A 17825-nucleotide genomic window follows, 5' to 3' on the forward strand; every position below is an offset into this window, starting at 1 on the left:
TCACACCTCCCCCAGCGTCACACCCCCAAGAATCACATCCCCCAGCATCACACCTCCCCCAGCGTCACACCCCCAAGAATCACACCTCCCCCAGCATCACACCTCCCCCAGCAACACACTTCCTCCAGCAACACAACCCCCCAGCATCACACCTCCCGCAGCGTCACACCTCCCCCAGCATCATACCTCCTTCAGCAAGTTTCCATCTCCCAAATTGCCATCACTTGGGGACCAAGTTTTCAAAACACAGGAGGCTGTGTGGGACATCTCATTCAAATAACCACAGTAGGTGTCATAACTGTGTTTTTCTTTTAAGTTTTATTTTATTTTATTTATTTGAGAGAGAAAGAGGCAGAGAAGGAGGGAGAGAGAGAGAGAATGGGCACACCACTGTAAACGAACTCCAGATGTGTGTTTCACCTTGTGTACCTGGCTTACATGGGTCCTGGGGAATACAACCTGGGTCCTTAGGCTTAGCAGGCAAACACCTTAACTGTGTTTTGAGACCACATTTCCCGTGGCACTTGTTCTTTGATGGTATGGGTGCCTGTGGGAGAGAGGGCAGCATTTCCCCAGTGGCTGCACTGACTTAGAGGGGGTCACCTTCTTACCTGTGGAAGGGCGTGAACATCCAGTGACTGGAGTGATAAGGATCATTGAATCAAACTGCGTAAAAGGCTTTGCCATGCTCTGGTATCTCTGCAGCTGTCGGTACGGGCACGCTGGCTCTCCTGCGAGTATCCTGAGGAGCCCTTCACATGTGTCTGTGACATACGGGGTCTTGGGTGAGCTGCGTGGGTCAGCTTTGCTCAACATCAAATAGGAACCAGCAAGAAAAGAGTCAGAGATGAACTCTGCAACAGTTGCAGTTCAGAAATTCTATGATTTCCTGTTTCTGTGTGTTGGGAGCTGGTGCTGCTACTTTTTCCTTCCCCCAACTTAAAATGAGCATTTTCCAAACCCACAGAACAATTAAAAGTAGGGTGCCTGTGTTAGTTACTATCTTGTTGCTGTGACCCAATACTGGGCAAGAAACAACTTGAGGAAGGAAGGGCTTATTTTGGCTTATAGTTGGGGGGAATGCAGCTCATTGTGGTGGGGTGGAGTTGAGGCAGCTGGACACATTGTATCAGCAGCTAGGAGGCAGAGAAAGATGAACTTTGGTGCCAGCTGGCCCCCTTGCCTTTTAAGTCCCAGACCTTAGCAAAAGGGATGGTGCCATCCACATCCAGGGTGGGTCTTCTGCCCTCACACCCTGGAGGTGTGTTTCTGGGGAAATTCTAAATCCAGCCTTTGTACACCCTGCACCTACGTCAGCATTACCTTGTACCACATGTCGTAATCTCTCTTTGTGCATCTATGAATTGCTTTATAAACTTTGTACTTTCTTAGGCACTTCAACTGCTTTCTCCCCCAGAGATCGACAAACTCCCTTGTTACTCAGGCTGCTGTGTCTGGATTAAGTTGTCACATTCCTGTCCTCTTCCTAACTGATGCCTTCTCTCTAACAGGATGAGCTCACGGCTGTGAACGTAAAGCAAGGCTTCAACAACCAGCCCGCTTTCACGGGGGACGAGCATGGCTCGGCCAGGAACATTGTCATTAACCCGTCCAAGGTAACGCTACCCATCATTTCCTGTATCTGGAAAGAGAGCTGAGGATGCTCTTCCTTGATAGATAGTTCATATCCACCAACTACTGATGTCTATGCCACACTTCACCTTTAGAATTCCCGTACATATGCTGCCTTGCTGTGGGATTCAACCAAGGATGGTACGCCACATGAGTGGTCCTGACACAGTCCTGACCACCATCTGTCACTGTCCACGCTGATGAGTCTAGGACAGCTTTCTTTCTATTTTTAAAATATTTTATTTCTATTTATTTATTAGAGAGAAAGAGACATACAGAAATAGACAGGTACAGAGAGAGGGAGAGAATGGGCACACCAGGGCCTCCAGTCACTGCAAACGAACTCCAGATACTTGTGCCCCCTTGTGCGTCTGGCTAACGTGGGTCCTGGCGAATTGAACCTGGGACCTTAGGCTTTGCAGGCAAACGCCTTAACCGCTAAGTCATCTCTCCAGCCCCAAAGAAAACTTTCTTATATTCTGGTCTTGTAGTGTAGATTTAATCTGCTTTCTCTGGATTCCTTTAATATCATTCATGTCCTTTTAAAATTTCAGACCTGTCACCAAAAATACGTAGTCAGGGGCTGGAGAGATGGCTTAGCGGTTAAGCACTTGCCTATGAAGCCTAAGGACCCTGGTTCGAGGCTCGATTCCCCAGGACCCACGTTAGCCAGATGCACAAGGGGGCACATGCTTCTGGAGTTTGTTTACAGTGGCTGGAGGCCCTGGCGCACCCATATTCTCCCTCTCTCTCTCTCTCTGCCTCTTTCTCTCTCTGTCACTCTCAAATAAATAAAAATAACAAAAAATATTAAAAGAAAACGTAGTCAGGGGCTGGGGAAATGGCTTAAGGGTTAAGGCGTTTGCCTGTGAAGCCTCAGTTCTCCTGTTCGATTTCCCGGGACCCACATTAGCCAGATGCACAAGGGGGCACATGCATCTGGAGTTCATTTGCAGTGGCTGGAGGCCCTGGCATGCCCATTCTCTCTTTCTCTCTGCCTCTTCCTTTTCCTCTCAACCTCTCTCAAATAAATAAATAAATAAATAAATAAATAATAAAAAAAAAGTAGTCAGGTCATTCATTACCTGCATCAGACCTGAACAATATTGAACTCATCAGCCTTCTGTTGTGGATGGTAGAGGAGGGCAAAGAAAAGAAGACACCAAAGTCAAAGAGGGATGGTTGGAGAAAGGGTTCAGTGAAGGGGAGGCAGGGGATGAGAGAAGGTAACAGAATGCATTCTGTACTCGTTCAAAAGTTATCAGTGAAAGGTTATGGAAGCTGAGAATGTTGGCTCATGCCTCTAACCCCAGCATTCTGGAGGCCAGGGTAGGTAAGAGGACTCCTGTGAGTTCGAGGCCAGCCTAAGCTACAGAGTGAGTTCCAGGTCAGCCTGGACGAGAGTAAGACCTTCTTTAAAATAATCACACTTAAAAAGACATTTAATTATCAATTAGACACATAGGTAGGATTGATGTTTTCTTTCATAGATTTTTATAACTTTTTGAGCAGTCAAGATCCACGCACAGTTGTGAAGTTAAGACATCACACATACGAGTGAAGAGAATGACAGTGTGTACAAGTAAGTGCACACCCCTTCCTTTCTAGACACACCTGCTTCCTGTGTCCTCACGTGCACACAGATACATAAATGATTCATCCTTTCTCAAACTATCAGTTGAAATACCATAAAAAATGAGAAGATGGAAGGATTTTGTGCACATAGTCCCATTGGCAAGACAGATGATTTTTTTTAGGTTTGTCTTTTTCCAGTCTTTACACATTGTATGTTTTAAGCCATGAAACCCTATTTGCAGCCCCTTTTCTTTTGGGTGCATTCCGAACCGTAACAGTTTGCAGTTAGGTAACACTCTGCCACTTCTTTCTTCTTTTTTAATTTTTTAAAAATTTTATTTGAGAGCAACAGAGAGAGAGAAAGAGAGAGGGGTGGGGAGAGAATGGGCATGCCAGGACTTCCAGCCACTGCAAACAAACTCCAGATGTGTGTGCCCCCTTGTGCATCTGGCTAACGTGGGTCCTGGGGAATCTAAGCGGGATCCTTTGGCTTGGCAGGCAAATGCCTTAACTGCTAAGCCATCTCTCCAGCCACTTCTGTGCTGGCCTGGAGGGACTCTCTCCTCTCCTCTCTGCCATCATGACGTCCGCTTGTTGTTGAATTATTGTGCTTTTATTGGACACATAGCTTTTGTTCTGTGCCATAAACTTCCAGAAGCATATCATTGCATCACTAGATTGTCTTCTGCCTGGGCTGCGTAATGGAGCTCTCCAGATTGACAGCATAGTGCACTTCCACACAGTTGGAAGGCTAACAGACCAGGTCAAAGTGTCAGGAGGGCGCTGGACACATAGCTCAGTTGGTAAGAAAAAAAGGCCAGGGGCACTGGCATATGCTTGTAATCCCAGCTCTGGGGAGGCAGAGATAGGAAGGACCCTGAGTCCACTGGCCAGCCATTTGGGCCTCATTGGTGAGCTCCAGGCCAGTGGGCTACCCTGTCTCAAAACAGGTGATGGTGTTTGGTGTGGTAAATGTTACCTGGGGAGAACACACATGTGTTTACCCCAGATGGGGCTCAGATAACACACTGATTACCAATACCAAGGTAGTGAATCAAGGACTTACTGGGGTTCCTTACAGAGCAAGGGGAGGGTTGCTTACAAGAGCAATGGATGCCTCAAAGGCACCTTCCCCTTCACTCACCTGCACCGGTGAGTCAGGCAGCCCTGGAGTTCGTGGCTCAGCTGGCAGGAAGCTAGGCTGGTCGAGGAGTCTCCCTGTTGTGGAATTTTGGGGGATGAGGGGCCTCCTTTCTCCCCCAGGAAGGAATGTTTCAATTGCTGCACAACACTGGGCGAGTGTTTACCCCACTAATAACCCTGGGGGCGGGGAGTGTCCTGTGACCTTTTGAATTTCAGCTCTTTCAGATTTGACCTCCCGAGTCTCAGGAGCTGCCCTATGCCTTTGATGGAATATTGCAACTCAAAGGAATTTGCTAAATAAGTGTTCTGGGGAAGGATGCCTGAGATTGTACTCTCTTCATGCGTGTACACACACACACACATGTCCACACACACATTGTGCACCCTCACACACATACATGTCTACACACACACATTAAAATTTTTTTAAAAAAATCTAAAAGTTTTGCCAAGTGCCATGCCTGGTTTCTCCTGAATCCGCGTCTTTGTGGCCCTCTCTGGTGTACTCTCTTATGCGGAAGGGCCTCGCCTGTGGCCTCTTAACCTTAATAGTTCTGGGTGGGTGGAAACAAGTGTTAAGTTCAATTTTTTTATACCTTGTTTTAAAGGATATAAATTGGTAATAAACCTTTTAAAAGAAGAGCTATTTGGCAGTGCAGTTAAATGCACCTAAAATGGCTGAATCATTATATCTAAATTATAGAAAGTTATCCTTTAGGGAATGGTTGTGTGACCTTTTAAGTTTCAGCTTTCCCAGACTTGACCTGCGTATGACTGAAATAATAAATGTTCATGGCTATTCACTCTACTTGTTCAATTTTAAAATGTGTTTATTTTTTTATTATGTTTGTGGGGGGTTGTGTACCAGGTCTTCTTGCTACTGCGAGTGAATGCCAAGCGCTTGTGCCACTTCTTGTGCCTGGCTTGGGAGTTGAACCTGGGTGATCAGGCTTTGCAAGCAAGTACCTTTAACTGCTGAGCCATCTTCCCAGGCCCCTATTCAATTTCATTTGGTTCATAATCATAACATTTCGGGACAGACACTCCAGATGTCAATTTACAGTCTTCTGATTTAACGAGAGGCCATGTAGACATGGTTGTGTGTGTCTGTGAGGATGAGGGGGAAGCGGTCCACACATGGCTATGAAGTGCTCACACCGCATGTGCACAGTGAGCTGTGTCTCCACACATGTCACGTTGCTGGATGCTCACGCTTGCTCACGTACGCAGTGGAAGGGGAAGGGGACACAGGTATCAACGTGCCCGCTTGTGGGCAGGAGTGAGGAGAGGAGAGACGACGGCAGACGGCGAAGGCCACCCTCAGTGCATTCGGGATGACCAGAGACGCCTGAAGATGTGTCCCTTCCCTCGGCCTACCCGGGGACAGGGGTCCAAGGCAGAGTCTCGCATCCCCGTTAATGTATGGACGCCATTCTGCTTGACGTCAAGGATTTACCCCTTTGGTGTTCTGATGGGCTGTGGAGATTTTCAGTTAACACAATGAAGACAAAGTGTATAGAACTATGATAATGGTTTGTTGTCTTTAAACTTTTTTCTTTTCTTGTTTCTTCTTCACCACCTCCCCACAGATTGGAGCCTATTTTAGCAGCATATTAGCAGAGAAACTAAAGCTTAACACTTTCCAGGACACGGGAAAGAAGAAACCCCAAGTCAACGTCAAAGATAATTACTGGCTGGTCACTGCTCGCCCTCAGAGCGCCATCCATAGCTGGTTCTCCGACCTCGCAGGAAATAAACCACTTACAATTTTGGCAAAAAAGGTACGCAGCTGTTTGCGATCACGTTCGTGTACATCATTAACCGTCCCGGCTGTCTCTGGGAGGGAAGCCTCAGGAGGGGGCGCAGCGCCTGACGTGTGCCGCCCTCCTGCTGCGCCGCTGCGCGCGGCTTGCACGGGGCGCTCGGAAACCGACACGCCGGCTGCCCGCACTGCCCGCACTGCCCGCACTGCCCGCACTGCCCGCAGCTGGCAGAGTTGACACAGGCGTGATGTGAAAATCAAAAGTAGTCAGCAAGGCTTCATGTTTCCACATTACATTTTCAGTTTTCTCTTCCTCCTCCTCCTCCTTCTTCCTCTTCTTCTTCATTTTTTTTTTTTTCTTTGCAAGATAGGAGGGTGTCACTCTAGCCCAGGCTTAGCTGGAATTCACTATGTATTTCTAGGCTGGTCTTGAACTTTCAGGGTTCCTCCTAACCCAGCCTCCTGAGTGCTGGTTAAAGGCATGTGCCACAAAGCCTGGTTTGACATTGTTAGTTTTCTGAAGATGTTCAGAATATGACAAGAGTCTTTGCTTTGAAGATATTTCCTTGTCTATATATACAAAATTAAAAAATCCACCCAAGCTGGCTCTGGTGCTTCCTGCCTGTAATCCCAGTACTGTGGAGGCTGAGCCTGGAGGATTGCTTTGAGTTCGAGGCCAGGTTGAGATACACTGAGGCTTTTTTTAATCTCCCAAAGTACACACACACATCAGTGCCTGTGATGTGTGTGTGTGTGTGTGTGTGTGTGTGTGTGTCTATCCACCCACCTATTGACCGACCCAGCCACCCATCATCCACACCCTTTGGCCTAAGTCTCCTCCCTAGTGAGTGGGAAAGATTTTGATCCCATATGTACTTGAAAATGTTTCTGAACCAAACGGGCATGTTTACTCACAGCTTCCAGTCTTGGGGGTGTATATGAAGTGGTTTTTGTTCTTTAGATCTTGTTCTTTGCTCTTCCCCCCGTGGAAAGTAGTTAACCTCTGGGTCCGTGAGCTGAGCTTGCGGCTGATGCAGCACCCAACCGCTGGCACTTCAGTAGCGAAGGCAGGAGCCTCCCTCAGAGTCTTGAACTTGCACACGTGGTTGGGGGGCTTCTCTGATTTCTTCTCCCCCGAAACCCTATTGTTTTAGGGACCTCTTGTCTCCTTTTAAAAAAATTAAGTGTTTTATTTATTACTATTTGCAAGGAGAGAGGGAGGGTGGGGGACTTGGGTGAATGAATATGAGTGCTCACCAGGGCCTCTTGCCGCTGCAAACAAAACAAAACAAAACAAAACAAAACAAAACAAAACAAAACAAAACAAAACAAAACAAAACAAAACACTCCAGACACGTGCATCACTTTATACATCCAGCTTTATGTGGGTACTGGCAAAGCGAACCCTGGCTGTCAGGCTTTGCAAGCAAGCACCTTTAAACACTGAACCATCTCTGCAGCCCAAACCTCTTGTCTTCTGAGTGTTAAATGCTCATTTGCGTTTGGCGCAAGGCACATTCCGAAGAAACTGCTTACAATTCCTTGTTTTCCTAAAGTAAGTCCTTGACGCTCGAGCCCACCGCTTCCATGGGCTTTACTTTGCTCTACTGTGTGACCACCATGTTGCCTTTGAGAGGGGTCAGTGGTCAGTTACAGGCCCCACCAATCCTTGAGAGCACACTGTGTGGTGTGACCAAGTCTTGCCACACAACCAGTGTCGCTGCCTGCCCCATCTGAACCGTGGAGTGCCTCTTCCTCAGTGGTAAATGGTTACTCTGCACTCCCACCGTGGCCTCTGGATTGATTGTAAGTCCTGGAGCATCCGTTAACACTTGATGACCTTTGGTGACCAGTTCCTAGGGTGTGTGCCACCAGCCCAGTGCCTCTCTGGGCTTTCGTTTGTCAAAAGCTTCAAAGGTACATGTTTTGGATGTTTTCTTAAGCGGAATGCTGATGTGGATGTGGGGTTGGTGCCCTTGCTTTAGGGGTGCGGGTCTCTCATTTTTCAGGATGGAGATGACCCAGAGACAGTGCATTAGCAGTTCATTAAGAGCTGCCTCTGGCCAGGTCAGGTGTTCCTCAGGGAAGCCCAGCTCTTTGCAAAGGTGCATGTTTTCTTTATAAAACCAGGGATTCTTCCCTCCCTTCCTCAGAATTTCATCCTTTGAGATGGTGGAAGCTCTTTCCTCGTTGAAGAAAGGACTTCATTGTCTGTGGCCTCCTCACTGTGGAGTGTTCAGACAGGTCTCTAACTGCAGCTGGCTGCCCTGGTCCTGAGCCATCTTCCCACTCTTCTCAAGACGTCAGTGACTCCCTGTGTGGGATGGGTCATGTTCCTGGCTGGTTTTCTATTGCTGTAAAATACTATGGCACTGGAAACGTTAACATGGAGGAGCCCAGACAGGGTTTTATATTCAGTCATAGTTAGCACTTGACTTGAGAAAGGAAACTTCTGGCAACCAGGGGTGTTCTTCCAGCTCTTGAGCAGGTCGCTAGTTCGCACCTGCTCGCTGCAGGTGCCCTTGATGTCCGTGGCCCCCGGCCCTTGGCTCTGTGTAGACGTAGGCTATGCTGATGGTAGGGAGCGTCCGAGGGGAGCGCCGGCAGGAACATAGCTTGCTGTCGCTGGGAGGGAAGTGCACAGTAGACATCTGATTTCCTTTTGAAGTTCTCAACTGACTTAGAAACTGGGCTGCTGCCTAATGACCAGACCGCCAAGATTCAGCAGTTGAAGTCAGTTTCTTTCCTGAAAATAGAGCACCCCTCATGATAAATTAAATAAGTCACAGTGTAAACATCATTTCCTCCCCAAGTCGGCCCACGTTGTAGATTGGACCAATCCATCAGTGCAGGACTCCTTCCTGAGTTAAGTCGTGTCCGTCCTTCATACCTGCTCCTGTAGACTCGCAGCCCTTGACTGAACTTGGCTGGCTCTTTTGAGGAGCAGTGAGCCAGATCTGTACTTCTGCTGTTAACGCAAGATTAACGGCCCCACATTGTACACCGTTCCATCTTAAACATCTCACAATTTCGAGTGTTTCATTTTTCTCCCTTCTGAAAGTTAGTGTTGTTCAAAAGAAATCCTGTTGTCATCTGTGAAGGTCACTATGTAGTGACTCTGGAGGTGCACACTTTAATTTTGCATTTGATTACATTTAATTACAGACTTTTATTTGAGGCGAGTCCAACAGACTGGTCTTTTCTTGGTTCATTTTAATTTATTTATTTGAGAGTTGACAGAGAGAGAGAAAGACAGATAGAGGGAGAGAGAGAGAATGGGCGCGCCAGGGCTTCCAGCCCCTGCAAATGAACTCCAGATGCGTGCGTCCCCTTGTGCATCTGGCTAACGTGGATCCTGGGGAATCGAGCCTCGAACCGGGGTCCTTAGGCTTCACAGGCAAGCGCTTAACCGCTAAGCCATCTCTCCAGCCCAAGACTGGTCTTTTTTTTTATGAGAGAGGGAGAGAATGAATTGGCACACCAGGGCCTCCAGCCACTGTACCTGAACTCCAGCCACGTGTGGCCCCTTGTGTGCATGTGTGACCTTGTGCACTTGCATCATCAACTTGTGCGTCTGGCTTACGTGGGATCTGAAGAGTGGAACATGGGTCCTTAGGCTTTGCAGGCAAGTGCCTTAACCACTAAGGCATCTCTGCAGCCCTAAACACAGATTTTGATCTTGTGACCTTTTGGTGTGTATGAATGGAGAACCACCTGATGCAGAAAACTACTGGTTTAGCCACTGGTACCCTACTAGAAATTCTACTGAAAAGCATCAGGTCTTGAGCTGAATATTTGACTCTGTGCTTTTCTCATCTCTGTCTTAAGTGGTAGTAAATACAGAGCTTTCTGCTCCATGAATGATGTGCCTTGGAAACTAATTTTTCAGGAAGTTCTCTTATTAAAATGTATTATTAAAATGGTGTTCTGCAGGGAGGAAGTTTGCAGCTCTGGCCTGTGTGCTTTCATTTCTCCTGGATTTGTGGACTTTTCTGCACAGGGCTTGGGTTCTGAAGTCAGCACCCAAGGCAGGGAAGGCATCTGATCAGAATATCTTTAGTTGCCCATAAAATGCTGTTTGGATGTACTGCACCCCTTTGCCAAGCCAGGTTCGGTTTCCTCAGCATGGGGGCAGCTTGGTGCTTCTTTGGTCAGACCAGGCAAAGTGGCTTGTTTTTAGGGGTTATAGACAAAAGTGACTTCTTTTAATTGTAGGGACCACACCTTGAGCTAAGTGTGTGCATAGTCAAATTAGTAACATATAATGGAAAAAAAAAATCCTACTGTATAAAGGATTTAGCAAAGTAGGATTAAGTGCTTTGCTGAATGAATGAGGTAGTTGGTTTAAAACATTGATTTTTTTCAACCCCAAATCAAGTTAAGAGCAGAGGTGGGGCACGGGGTCTCATGATACCTGTAGCCAGGTCTAGGATCCTCTTCCAGGGTTTGAAAGGACTTTGGCTGGCGTGAGGAAGTCCCTGGAGTGGGCAACAGAAGTACCAGAACCACTGTTGCTGTCATTGTGGTGCATGTGACTTGTTTGTTTCACCCATAAACCACGTTGTGCAGCACATAGGGTTGGAACGCTCAGAGTTCATGAGTGAAGAGTCTGGGAATAATGCCTTCAGCCCAGTGGCACAGAGGTGGCCACCGTGGAGTGCAGTGCTCCTGTACCTGACGGCCTTGCTGGCCCCACCCTGCTGCGCTGCATCAGATGCTCTCTTGTTTGCTGATTCTTGTGATGCTTATGAATTATATAGATAAGCAGGCTAGTTTTAGGTTATTTATGATGCATTCTGAAAGAGCAACTTAACTCTTTCCAACTATTCAGTGGTACATTGGGACGTTAATCTGCTAAATAGTACCTTTGTGGTCTAGAAGAAATAATTGATTGCCTCAAGTGCCTACTTTGAACCAATGAGTTAATTACCCAGCTAGTTCTAGCCCAGTGTTTATTAGAAAGATTCACCCATCCATCATCTTAGCCTCCATGTAAAATTTTGTTCTAAAAGCACTTTCAGAAGCTTTCTAGAAACTGTTAGTCTCATAAAATGCTGCAGTTAGAAAGCTTTATACAGAAATAAGCTCATGGGTAAAATGTAGAATGGGACACGCTTGTATTTGCTCTGTCCCTTTGAGTTTTGAAAAATCACCTGGAAGAGGGTCATGAAACCCCATTTGCCTGCCTTCTGAGTTAGATATGTAGCTTTCAACATCTGAAAGCGCAAAGGTGGGTTATGCTGTAAATAACACGTAGCTGACAAATGTCTTGCTACAGTGCAAACATACTCGTGGTTCTTTTTCCTTATTGAATATTGGCTTCAAGTACTCCTCTCCCTCCCTTCCTAAGCGCATGGACTAGTACCTGAAATTGCGGTCCTTCCTCTGCCTCCCTTCCTAAGTGCATGGACTAGTACCTGAAATTGCGGTCCTTCCTCTGCCTCCCTTCCTAAGTGCATGGACTAGCACCTGAAATTGCGGTCCTTCCTCTGCCTCCCTTCCTAAGTGCATGGACTAGCGCCTGAAATTGCGGTCCTTCCTCTCCCTCCCTTCCTAAGTGCATGGACTAGCGCCTGAAATTGCGGTCCTTCCTCTGCCTTCCTTCCTAAGTGCATGCACTAGCGCCTGAAATTCCGGTCCGCATGCACTTTCTTAGAGCAGCAGGTAACTTGCAGCCTCTTCCTCTTCCCTCTCCTCCAGGGTTAGCTAGCAGAGGTACAGTGTGATTCTTACACACACGTTGTTTTCTTTTTAGGTTCCCATCCTTAGCAAAAAAGAGGATGTTTTTGCTTACTTAGCCAAATACTCAGTGCCAATGGTCCGAGCAACGTGGCTGATCAAGATGACCTGTGCTTACTACTCTGCTGTTTCTGAAGCTAAAATTAAGAAACGTCCGGCTCCTGACCCTAACTTGGGTAAGTGAGGCAGCGTGTTTTGCCTTACACTTTTCTCTTGTGGTTCTATGTTTTTTTTTTTTTTAATAGTTTTATTTATTTGAGAGGGAGACTGAGAGATTTAAAGAGAGAATGGGCATACTTCTTGCCACTGCAAACAAACCCCAGACGCATATGCCGCTTTGTGTGTGTGTGGGTTCGGAGGAGCCAAACCCAGGCTTTGCAAGCAAGTGTCTTTAACTGCTGGGCCATCTCTCCATCTCTCTAGTCTCTTGTCCTTTCCCCCTCCTCTCCACCCGCTGAGGCAGAGTCTCACTTTAGCCCAGGCTCACCCCTGTAGCCCCCAGGCTGCTGGGGATTGACGTGTGTGTGTGTGTGTGTGTGTGTGTGTGTGTGTGTGTGTGTGTGAGAGAGAGAGAGAGAGAGAGAGAGAGAGATTTGGTCTCTGGTAGATGGTGGGAAGTCATGGCAGGGTTTATTATTATCATTATTTTAAAATTATTTATTTATTTATTTGAGAACGACAGACACAGAGAGAAAGACAGATAGAGGGAGAGAGAGAGAATGGGTGTGCCAGGGCTTCCAGCCTCTGCAAACGAACTCCAGACGCATGTGCCCCCTTGTGCATCTGGCTAACATGGGACCTGGGGAACCAAGCCTTGGGGGTCCTTAGGCTTCACAGGCAAGCGCTTAACCGCTAAGCCATCTCTCCAGCCCAGGTTTTATTATTATTGTTACAACCCTGTCTGTCTGTAAAATGGGGATGAATGAAATGAGTCAATACTTTTATTTATTTTTATTTTTATTTGAGGCAGAGAGAGGCAGAGAGAAGAGAGGAGAGAGGAGAGAGAGAGAGAGAGAGGGAGAGAGAGAGAGAATGGGTGCTTAAAGGCCTCCAGCCACTGCAAACGAACTCCAGACTCATGCACCACTTTGTGCATCTGACCTATGTGGGACCTGGAGAATTGAACCTGGGTCCTTAGGCTTCACAGGCAAGTGCCTTAACCACTAAGCCATCTCTCCAGCCTGGATCAATACTTTTAAAATGGCTAGAACAATTTCTGGCCTATGATAAGTGCAGACTGTTAATACAATACAGCTGCCACGAGGACTGTTGCTATTTCTAGCCAGAATTTATTATTTTCTTCATTGGCCTGGGAACTTAATTGTCATTATTTGTTATCATCACAACTGTTACAATGTAGGTTTTATTATTATTATTATTATTTGGTACATGAGTTTCCCAAGTCTCAAAGTTGAGTAACGTCACAGCCTTGATGGAACTGGATCTGCACCTGTGTCCGCCAGGGTAGGGGGGAAGGGCTGGCTGGCACTTGCTCCTTCCTGCCCTGGGCAGGTGATGATTGCTGCCGCCATGCACACATTGTGGGTCTGGGCCCCTTGCAGAGGATGCCAGCAGCGGGCTGGCTGCTGGATGCAGTGTGGGGGGGGCATGAGAGGACTCAGCACTGTTGTCCCTGGTGCTATGGGGGCAGGAAGAGCCGAGCACAGCTCGCTTGCTTGCATGGTGAGAGGCTCTCTAATTCTGCCCAGGAATTGTTGTTGGTTGTTCGGCAGGGCACAAGTGCTGCTGGGTCATGGCTGTGAGGTCTTTTTTAGGGGCCGACTAGAGGCGGTTGGAAATGCTCTGTGGTTAAACTGCCAAGAGCAGCACCGTTTGTCCCGCGTTTCTTCTGTGCCATGCTTGAGGTTTGGTGGGGTGGGGGGCTGGTCAGATGAGAGACTCAGCTTGGTGGGCTTTGCTCTTGGAACCTTTCTCCGTATCAAGTATGAAGGAGAAACAGCAAGCGTTTCACAGTGAGTGATTAGTTTGTGACATGTTCCCTGGGCCATCTGGACACAAAAATAAGTCCTGCTGCATGCACCGTCGACAGTCTGGTTTCTTATCTAAGCAGCCAGCTTTCTTTCAGTTCTGGTCCGGGAAGACACCGCATGCTCACTTGTTTGGATCCAGGGACAAGCTTCAAGTCAGGACTGTCCCAATATTTTCACAGTGTTTCTTGTATCCCACATGTCATAAAGAAGATGTCTATGTTGTTTTATTGTGACCAATTTCTCTGAAACCCGGACAGTAGGGCTGGTATAAGCTTAATTGAAATTCATACTTTACTTAGGCATGAAAAGTGGGTTTTAACTGAACAGGTGACACCAGCTTTGAGGACAGCCATTCTCCACTGAGGAATGGAGTCTGTGGGGTGAACTATTCTTTTTCCTAATAGTCTGTTCCCTAAACATTTCCACACTCACTGATGAAGCAAGCCCAATACCACTGTTTGATAAGAGTGTACAAAATGGACATTCTTCTGTGTGCCTGGGATTCCAGCGCTGGGGAAGGTGGAGCCAGTAGGTCAGGCAGCCCAGGTCCAGCAAGAGATTCTATCTCAGGAAAATGGGCACGTTATTTCAGTTTGTTTTCATTTTAAGGTTGGTTTTGAAAATATTATTTCATATTTTAATATGCAGTTTCTTGACATTTTAATATAATAACTATTAAATTTATGCAGAAATTTTGCTTCTTAATTTTATTCCTTTATACAATTCTGTGTATTCTTTTTTTTTTTGAGAGCGACAGACACAGAGAGAAAGACAGATAGAGGGAGAGAGAGAGAATGGGCGCGCCAGGGCTTCCAGCCTCTGCAAACGAACTCCAGACGCGTGCGCCCCCTTGTGCATCTGGCTAACGTGGGACCTGGGGAACCGAGCCTCGAACCGCAGTCCTTAGGCTTCATAGGCAAGCGCTTAACCGCTAAGCCATCTCTCCAGCCCAATTCTGTGTATTCTTATGAAACCATTTCTTTTAAAAATATTTTATTTATTTATTTATTTGAGAGAAAGAGGCAAATAGAGAAAGAAAATCGGCATACAAGGGCCTCTAGCCACTGCAGACAAACTTCAGAGATGCATGTGCCACCTTGTGCATCTGGCTTATGTGGGTACTGGGGAACTGAACCTGGGTCCTTAGGCTTAGCAAGCAAGCACCTGAACCATGGCATTTCTCCAGCCCTGAAGTCATTTCATTTCTGACTAGCACTAATCTTGTGAGTTTTCATTTCTTTCAGAAGTTAGAAAATACACATATTTTCTTTTCTCCTTCCTCCTTATACAAAAGATTTTGTATTTTTCATGTTTGTACTTAACAATCTAGAGATGAGATAATATGATTACAGCTTCTCTCTCTCTCTCATCAAATGTATCTACTACAGTGCACTGGATCATCCTCCAATTTTCATTGTCTCTAGGAATTATTTTGCTAATATTGCCCATATGGAAGTATGTGATGTTTTATATATTTTAGTTATTTTGATAGTACATCATAAAGAAAGTTATTTTAAAATAATTCTTTGGCATGCATATAGTTTTATCATTTATTAATGAAAACAAATTTGCATAGCAATTTGAGGAATTTATGTTGAGAATTGTATCTCGGCTGGATATTTGACGGTAGAGGATATAGAGTATCTTCAGTGCTTTCGCTTTCCAGAGTTGATCAATATTTTAATTTCATCGAGAAATGATGGTGCACACCTTTAATCCCAGTACTAGTGAGGCAGAGGTAGGAAGATATTTGCAAGTTTGAGGCCACCCTGAGACTAAATAGTGAATTCCAGGTCTAGAGTGAGACTTTACCTTGATAAAACAAAACAAAATAAAACAAAACATTTCATAGTTTTTAATGGTTAGAATATTGGTTTATTATATAAATATGTAAGTACAAAATGGCAGAAATCTGTTTAAGGCCATTCTAGAAATAGTCAGAGTTGATATTGTAACAATGCTGTATTTGTAAATGTGATCTAAAGATTCAATGCAATCCCTATTAAAAAGACTTACTTCTTCGTATCTCTGCACGTAAATGTTAAATTAGTCCCTCCTGGGTTGTGTTGAATTAGGCCTTTTTGATTTTATTTTTTTTTTAATTTTTTTTGTTCATTATTTATTTATTTATTTGAGAGCCACAGACAGAGCGAGAAAGGCAGATAGATAGAGAGAGAGTGAGAATGGGGGCGCCAGGGCTTCTAGCCCCTGCAAACGAACTCCAGACACATGTGCCCCTTTGTGCATCTGGCTATCATGGGTCCTGGGGAATTGAGCCTTGAACCTGGGTCCTTAGGCTTCACAGGCAAACGCTTAACTGCTAAACCATCTCTCCAGCCCTGATTTTCAAACTACTGTTGTGAGTTGTTGACTTTCACTGCCAGTTCATAAGCATGGAAGATCATTCTGATCTTCTAGGATTGTCTTCAGTTTCTTTCTTTAGGGTCTTTAAAAAACATTTTATTTATTTATTTATTTAGGTGTATACTTGGATCTCTTGCCCCTACAAGTGAATACCTGTTTGGCTTTATATGAATGCTGGCAGGATTTGCAAGCAAGTGTCTCTAACCACCGAGCAATCTCCCTAGCCCCACTTTTGGGTCTTAAAAGTTTTCATTGTAGAGATCTTTCACGTCTTTGGCTAGGTTTATTCCTAAATATTTTATTTTATTTTTGAAGCCATTGTAAAGAGGAATTACTTTTTCCTGTCCTTACTGTGTCTTGCTGATTTCTGTGTGCTGACTGCATGTTCTACAGCCTTTCTGAGTGGGGTCGCCATGTGTGAGAGATTTCTGGTGGAGTCGTTGCGGTTCACAGCATCTGCAAAGAGGGACATGTTTACTTCTTTTCCTGTTTGTGCCCCATTCTTCCTATCTTTTGTCTTTTAAAAATATTCGAGAGAGAGAAGGGATAAGGAGAGAGGGTGTATGGGTGCAGCAGAGGCTTTTGCCACTGCAGACAAACTCCAGACACATACAGCCACTTTGTGCATCTGACTCCATGTGGGTACTGGGGAATTGAATTGAGGCTAGCCGGCTTTGCAACCACGTACATTTAACCACTGGGCCATTGCCCAGCCCTCTACTTCTTATCTTTTAAAAAAATTTATTTATTTACTTATTTGTTTATTTGAGAGAGAGAAAGAGGCAGAGAGAGAGCAAAAGAGAGAGAGAGAGGGAGAGAATGAATGAGCATTCCAGGGCCTCCAGCCACTGCAAACAAACTCCAGATGCACAAGCCCTCTTGTGGATCTGGCTTACTGGGTCCTGGAGAATTGAACCGGGATCCTTTGGCTTTGCAGGCAAACACCTTAACCACTAAGCCATCTCCAGCCCTCTACCTCTTACCTTAATGCTCTAGCCAGGACTTTGAGCATGGTATTGAATAAAAGCACATTCCTGGTTTCAGAGTAAATACTTTTAATTTTCCCTATGGAATTGTTGTTTTCAGCCTTTATGATGTTGAGATATGTTACGTATAGTCCCAGTCTCTGCAAGACTTTGGTTGGGAAAGGGGGTTGGACTTTGTCGCAGGAGTTTTCTGGGTCTGTTGAGATGGTCATGTGATTTCTGTCCTTATATCTGTTTATGTGGTATATTATGTTTATTGGTTAGTTCTTAGTATAAAATATTCGTAATGTGTTTTATCACTTGGCATATTTACGCATGGAGTGTATGTGTGTGCGTGTGTGTGTAGTCATGGAGTCTCAGCACCTGTCTGTGTGTGCGTGTGTGTGTAGTCATGGAGTCTCATGCACCTGTCTGTGTGTGTGTGTGTGTGTAGTCATGGAGTCTCAGCACCTGTGTGTGTGTGTGTGTGTGTGTGTGTGTGTGTGGTCATGGAATCTCATGCACCTGTCTGTGTGTGCGTGTGTGTGTAGTCATGGAGTCTCATGCACCTGTGTGTGTGTGTGTGTGTGTGTGTAGTCATGGAGTCTCAGCACCTGTCTGTGTGTGCGTGTGTGTGTAGTCATGGAGTCTTAG

General features: G+C 45.8%; 1 protein-coding gene across 1 annotated transcript in view; it reads left to right on the top strand.

The window, feature by feature from the left end:
• Positions 1-17825, top strand: part of Med12l (mediator complex subunit 12L) — a 291510-nt gene that overhangs the window by 27620 nt on the left and 246065 nt on the right. Inside the window, exons 3-5 of the mRNA XM_045131454.1 lie at positions 1512-1616; positions 5940-6131; positions 11868-12027. Of these exons, the coding sequence (XP_044987389.1) occupies positions 1512-1616; positions 5940-6131; positions 11868-12027 (457 nt within the window). The remainder of the gene's footprint in view (positions 1-1511; positions 1617-5939; positions 6132-11867; positions 12028-17825) is intronic.

Source organism: Jaculus jaculus, chromosome 12 (genome assembly GCF_020740685.1).
Source record: "Jaculus jaculus isolate mJacJac1 chromosome 12, mJacJac1.mat.Y.cur, whole genome shotgun sequence".
Lineage (NCBI taxonomy): Eukaryota > Metazoa > Chordata > Mammalia > Rodentia > Dipodidae > Jaculus > Jaculus jaculus.